Consider the following 7209-nt stretch of genomic DNA (forward strand, 5'->3'; position numbering starts at 1 on the left):
ATGAAATACATTGAAATGAAGCTTTAATGAAGCTTAGGTGAGCACCTTACCCAAGGGACTGCCTGCTTGCTTTTTGAATAAATTCAAGTTGGTTGTTACTTCTCTGCTCAAATTTCTCTAGCAGCTACCTATAACTTAGACTGGAGTACAAAACCCTAACTCTGATCTTCAGGTTAAAACCTAACCAGGAACTGATAGCTTATGGGATTGGTTAGTTTTTGGTTTTTGTTTAGTTTATTTGGTTCGATTTTTTACCTACCATGTTTTCTGAACCAGGTCCACAGCATTAGTGACTTACTTATTTGAGAGGCACATTTCTCCACCGTGAATTTAACCCTGCCTGTTCCCTGGACAATCTTTCTGCTATATTGACTTGCATCTCCATTCAGAATTCATGTATATGTTCCTATCAACTTCCCAGAAAAAACAAATACACAAAACAAAATACAGCAAACAAACAAGCAAAAAATATTCCTTTTTGAATCTAAAAAGCAGCTCTCAACTCTTTCTGGTTGTTCTTGGATCTTAGTAGTACTTGCTGTTATATTCAGAGTAGACCAACTGATGGACATGCTAGTTTTGTTTGTTTTTTTTTTTGATACAGAATGCTCCTCTATGGCGCAGTAGGGCCTCCAGTATTGTCCTACTTCAGCCTCCTCAGTTGCTGGCTGGAATCTCAGTGACCAACTTTCTAGTTTGTACTCATTTACTGTTGAACTGTCAATAAATGAGAATAGTAAGTTTGGTTCCCTTGTGATTAATAATGCTTTAAACTGTATAGCTCAGAAACATGCAAGTATTCATTGAATGGATGAATTTATTAGATATATTAAAATACATGTAATTCACATCCCTATTTTAATCGTATCCTGGGTACTTTCGCTATGATTTAGTAATAAGAGTAATAAGACAAGCCTTTTTAAAATGGGGGGGAAAACCTGCTAGGTATCTAACATTTTGTTTCATTCGTTTTTGTTTCTTGCAATTGATTCATTAGCTTTATGACATTTCAAACATGATCATTCCCTTTCCTTCACTAAGGTAGAGAGCCAATCATCTTTTTTAAATTAATACAAATTGTACCACTTAGTAGTTAGAAATAGAGTGAGGTTATATAATTGTGCTGTAGGCAGAGGCTTAACTGATCTAAAACTTTAAACCAAAAAGAAGGTGTTGTTTCTATTTTTGGTGTCAAGAGATTCTCCTTTTTCTTGTTTATCTACTCTGAGTAGTAATGCGGAAGAATGGCAGGCAGATGCAAGCCCAGTGGAATTGTGCTTCCAAACAACTATATTTGGAATTCTATCTGGATCCAGATAGAGTCCTTGCTCTCTGGTCATTCTTACAGAAAGTATTGATTTTGAGGAACCATACCCTTCATCACAACTTCACCAAAACTTCATCAGTTTTATGCCAAAGGTAGATGATTACAATGTAGTCTTGCCGGGAGAGTTGATCATTTAGGTAAAGTGACTCTTAACATATGCTGAGGATAGATCTTAAAATCCGAAATCTTTTTATTCTTTTTAAGTTTAATAAACGTGTGTGTGTGTGTGTGTGTGTGTGTGTGTGTGTGTGTGTGTGTGTGTGTGTGTGTGCGTGCGCGCGCGTGCGCACATATATAGATATACATACACTGGACCAAAGTATATTATATTTGTTTATATTTTTGTCCTTGAACTACCGGAATTTATAATCTTTTAATAATAACTAAACAGTAATCACTTTTAACAAAAAATTTTGTTTCTTATGTCAGAACTATTTTTAATTTTTTAAAGGTACAGGAAACAAATACTTTAGGCTTTAGAGATATTGGGTTTCTTTTGTAACTATAACTTTGCCATTGTAATGTGGACAGTATATAACTGAATGAACATGGCTGAGTAATTTTCAGCCTCTTTCATGTGTATCTTTACCTAGATTTTAAATGGAAAAAAAATCACTTTTCTTGAGTGTTAAAGCTAATATAGTAGGCCAGTATGGCAAATTTAGCCCATACATTCAATTCAAGTAAATCAATTTAAATAAAATAGAAATTATATAATAGTTGATCCAATAGAAAGTTACAAATTTTAAATAGGTGAATTCACCTCCTGTGTAATATAGTATAGTGACTCTCATATAAAAATACCCACAGGATATATGACACGTTAGTTTTAGTTTAGTTTAGTTGGTTTATTTAAAAGAAGCCTTCCCCTTCCTTCCCTTCCTGATTAATAGGTTCTTTTATTTTATTAAGTATGAATCATCATAGTTCCCCTTCATTCCTGAGTTAGATCTAAAGTTTGTCTATGCTAAAGAAGTCTTCTTGGCCTTTTTTTAAATTTTTATTCCTTATTCCTTCATTAATTCTTTTTTGAGTGCCTGTGGGAAATATATATGCAAATATGTGTAAGATATAATGAAAGGATATAATTATAATGGCTTTGTAGCAAAGATGACTTTTCAGTCTCTTTTAAAGATGAATGGTGTGGACTGTGTGAGAGGAAAAGTGAAAGTAGTTTCTAAGTAAAGTCATAGAAGAAAAGACTTCAAGATTAGTCTTTCTAGAATATTGGGCTGACTCAGATGATTGTGAACATCTGACTCAGTTATAGGTTATTATACGTTGCCCAGATTTATGACTAAAAATGTTGAATTCTTCAGTTCCTTAAGTTCAAAAATAAATAATTAGGGTTTAAGTCTGCTTTGAGGCCACTATTGTTAACTCTCTATATATCTATATATATCTATATCTATATATATATATTTAATATCTATAGATATTACATCAAGCAGTTTAGTGTAAATAGTGCTGTCATTAGTGATAATTGTACATGTGTTTGCAAAGCAAGAATCACTTTGTATATTCATGAATTATTGTTTTACTAACTTCATTAATTGCTAATAGCAAGTCACCAGTTATTAACAGGGTAATGATTACAGTATTGTGACAGTCCCTAGGTAAAAAAAAAATGCTGTTAATATTTTAAAGGATAATATTTAGAATTAGAAGTGCTTTAATATTTTGGCTTATATACTTATTTTATTAAAAATTCACTCACAGATTTATATTTATATGTGTATGCTGTTTTATTTAGTATAAATAACATCATAACTTTGTTTGCTTTTTTTTCCAGTTGTTTTGCAGGTCTGCAGCCTGGTCCTTTATCCAATCAAGTTCATTGAAACTGTGAGCTTGAAAATTTACCACGAGTTCAATTGGGGTTATGGCCTGGCCTGGGGTGCAACTATATTTTCATTTGGGGGTGCCATTCTTTATTGCCTGAACCCTAAGAACTATGAAGACTACTACTAAAATCAAGTCTGAAAATAAACACACACACATACATACACAATACAAGCACACACAGACACACACATACACACACACACACACACACACACACACACACACACACCACACGCAAAAGAGAAACTAACCATCCAATAAAAGATTTGTGTTGACATCTTTTCTAACACTATTTTCTAAAACACTTGTGGAGCCTCAAGCAGTTTGCTCAGTTGATTTAATATCCTTTGCTTTTTGGCTGTCAACATCATAACCAGCTTTTATATCCATTTTAGGGACCTGCACAAATTAAGAGCACTGATTAGATATAGGCATATGCTGCAAGCTTCCAATATGCTCATGCCATTTTTCTTGACATGTGAAGGGTCTGTATGACAGCAAGTATTTTGAGAAGCTAGTTGGAATGAAAATTGCCAGAGTGTCTTATTGCCTGCAGGGGAACAGCTGGCCTAAGCAACATGTAAAAGATCCATTGCTCTGACATTTCTACTGTTGGAGCCCTTATCACCTGTTTATACTACACAGTGGCTACATTGGTTATTGGTTACTTTGCTTTGGAAAGTAAAACTGCCCTTTGGGAATCATAGATATAGCCATTTAATTCTACCTTTAAGGCTATTCTTTTTAATAACAAGTTATAGTTCGCCAATTATCATCACTTGGGAAGGAAATCAAGGTTTGGAGACATGTGTTTTTCATTATGCAGTTAGAAAATTGAGGGTGTCTACTTTCCCCTGGGGATATCAGAAAGAAATGTGCATGAGTTGCTTTTGTACCCTTTAAAATCCTTTACAACGTTTTGCAGCAAACAATTGTCCATATGTAACAAGCTTATTCTTCTACACCATGAGCCATTACTATACTGGTAATAAGTTGTTCATTAACAATCAACATACATGTACCTATCATTCATGCAATCAATACTTGCTCTAGTGAAGCTATCTGAACACTAACCTTGTATGCATCAACAGATTTAGATTGGTATTCACACTTATTTACCATACAAAAGTTCATATACCTTAAAGCTTTTGCTCTGTGTTCTCTACTGATTCATTGGAAAGTGTTAATAGAATTGCCTAAGAAGTAAAATTGAAATGCTGTTAATCTGAAATTTAATGATTCTTTTATAAGCATTGTAGTTCAAAAGAGAATAGGAATTAGAATGATCACTTTGTGTAAAATTCATTAAAATACAAGGCTGCTATTTTTGCAAGTATTTTAAATGTGTTCATTTTAAAATAAAGGAATAGTGATAGATTTCTATAAATGTCTAAATGTCTCAGTAGACAAGTACTGTTCCTCCGTTGTCACCTGGTCCTCTGAAGTTAAATGATGGGCTAACTGATTTGTGCACACAGGTATGATGAATTTATGTTAGGGAAGTCATTCACTGACTGTTCCAACTGACTGTTCCAAGGGAAGAAAACATCAACAATAAGGAATAAGTTTGCAATGGATCTCTACTGCAAACTTGTGTTAATTCTGTTTATTATACAAATCTGGATAGTTTAACTATAAACCTATTTTTATATACAATATACAATTCTGATAGGAAAGTTATAAATGATTATTTTTGTTAACAAAGACATTAAAGCAAGTTTGCTCTCGTTTGACCCTCTTGAAGACAGAAACATTGGGGAAGAAAACTTTAAAATGTATCTATTTACTAATATATTATACAATCCACTAAGAGAAAGACTGTGACAATAGTATTTAATAATTTGCTTTACCTCCCAGAGCAGAATTCTGCTTTCAGCTTATCTTAAGAATGGTTGCCAAGAACAATTGCCTTTCCCTGACCCTAAAATGTTTTATTCAAATGTCAAAATCAATTGTGAATTTCCTATGGAATCAAAGTAAATATGATTCATTCTTATTTTAGTGGTGATAGACAAATGTTATTAAATGCATCTTAGAGATCAAACTATGAAAATGTGTGATTCTATCAAGAATCATAAGGAACTGAATGGAAAATTTCCAGAAAGGTATTGATATTATAGAATATTCAGAAGCAACTTTCTTAAAATCATAAAATCTGGGGCAGACTCTCTTATAAAGTTCATTGCATATTGTGAGAACAAAATGAGGAATGTGATATTTGAATAGGGATTTCAGCTACAGACCACAGCCTCTTATGAGAGGATATCTTTATTCTTGAATAATGGAAGATCAAAACTTTGGTGCTGGCATCAGTGAGGCTTGTTGGAGGATACAGTGTGCAATTAGACCAATATCAGGACTATTGTAGAGGTTTCATTCTCTGTCCACATGGCAAGCCAAAAAGTGATAGGTTATGTTATAGGTTGAAGCACACATATTTGTAATCTACTGAAAAGTAGATTCCTTCTGTAATTTTCTCCCTTCCCAATTAACAAGCCCTAAGCTACATTTTAACCATCACTAATACTTGGAACTTTTTCATTACTAAGAAAGCTTAGTACAATGGGAAAATCATTATTTCTCAACCAAAGTAGTATTGTGTCTATCTGAGAAAACACAAGTGATAATTTCAGCTATAGTAGCATCATGTCTTTGTAGCTTTAGGTTGGATTGGTGTTTTCTTAAAGAGAGTTGTTAGTCATGAACCTATCCATGGTTTATCTTAGAGAGATAATATACATACACAGAAACCCTAACAGTACTCAGCAGGGCTAGCGATTCAGATTTCTTGCACAAGTATTTAGCTTTTTGTAAGGTCAACATGTAAATTTTAAAGACAAATATAGAGAGACTTATGTGTTTGAAATATAAATGATATATATGAATTAGCATGTACCTGTATATTATTAAACATGCAGTGAACTGACTGGTAAGTGATTGTCTAATTGTATGGCTAGCAATGTAATTTATTCAGACTGTATTTTTGTACAGAGCAGCGCACACTAACCTATGCCTCTGTGTCCTCCTTAATGCCTAAAACTGTGCCTAGAAATTTCATCTGTCTTAAAGAAAATAAAATATACTCCATGCTGTTTTATGATATTAGTTTCTCTCCTGCTATTCTGTATTTATTATTTTAAAATATCTGATGTGTTTACTACTTAAATATGAGTTTATGGTATCCTGGTTCCTTTTCTTTTTCACTTAGAAAGTCGTCTGGGAAAACTTGTTTATCACTCCAGTGATGCTTGAGTGTGCAGAAAATGATCTTTTCTTCATTTAATGATTTTTGTAGTTGACCTAAAGTTGTCTATGTGGAAAAAATAAAATAAAATAAAAGTGGTTTCACTGACAATGCTCTCCTTTTGTGTCTTCTTTTTGTGTAAACCTATTAGAGAAAAATTTCTAAATTGTATATCATCAGTCCATTTTCTATTTTAAAATATACTTAAAAACTCAGCATAATGTAACATGCATATAGTTTTATTTTCAAATCATTAGTGTTTATTGTGTAAAGCAAATGATTTCATAGTGACATCTTTGTTCAAGTACACCACTTTGATTCTGTCTTCATTTTTTTTCTCCTTAGTTTCCCCTTCCTCTTCCCAAATCATGTATTTTTTTAGTTTTATATTGTATGTGTATGTGTTTTCATTTTTGCTATGCTATCGATTGATCCTACACAAGCTAGGCAAGCACTCTACCACCAGCTTACACCCTCTGCCCCCAAAAAATACAGTTTTAATATTTCTTACTTGGGGTAAGGGTGGGAACATCCATTTGGAGACAGGTGAGGAGAAATGGGATTAGAAACTGTCAAAGGACAGACCAGGAGGGAGATAACAACTGCATTGTAATAAAGATTAAAGAATAATAATAACTTAAAAAATATTTTTCTTATATTTTCATCTATGGTCGTTCTTATCCTCTGCAAGTGAGTCAAATGGAGAGTCGGATAATATCGGGGAATATTGTCTATTTGTTTTGAAAGTGTTTCCATTAAAATGTACATATGGGAGATGCAACACATCACCTTT

At 33.1% G+C, this 7209-nt stretch overlaps 1 protein-coding gene across 1 annotated transcript in view; it reads left to right on the forward strand.

The window, feature by feature from the left end:
• The window catches only part of Tmem47 (transmembrane protein 47), a 27417-nt gene extending 20890 nt beyond the window's left edge, over positions 1-6527 (forward strand). Inside the window, exon 3 of the mRNA XM_031364339.1 lies at positions 3120-6527. Within this exon, the coding sequence (XP_031220199.1) occupies positions 3120-3298 (179 nt within the window). The 3' untranslated portion in view covers positions 3299-6527. The remainder of the gene's footprint in view (positions 1-3119) is intronic.
• The last annotated feature ends 682 nt before the right edge of the window (positions 6528-7209 follow it).

The sequence above is a fragment of the Mastomys coucha genome, chromosome X, assembly GCF_008632895.1.
Source record: "Mastomys coucha isolate ucsf_1 chromosome X, UCSF_Mcou_1, whole genome shotgun sequence".
Taxonomy (NCBI): Eukaryota; Metazoa; Chordata; class Mammalia; order Rodentia; family Muridae; genus Mastomys; species Mastomys coucha.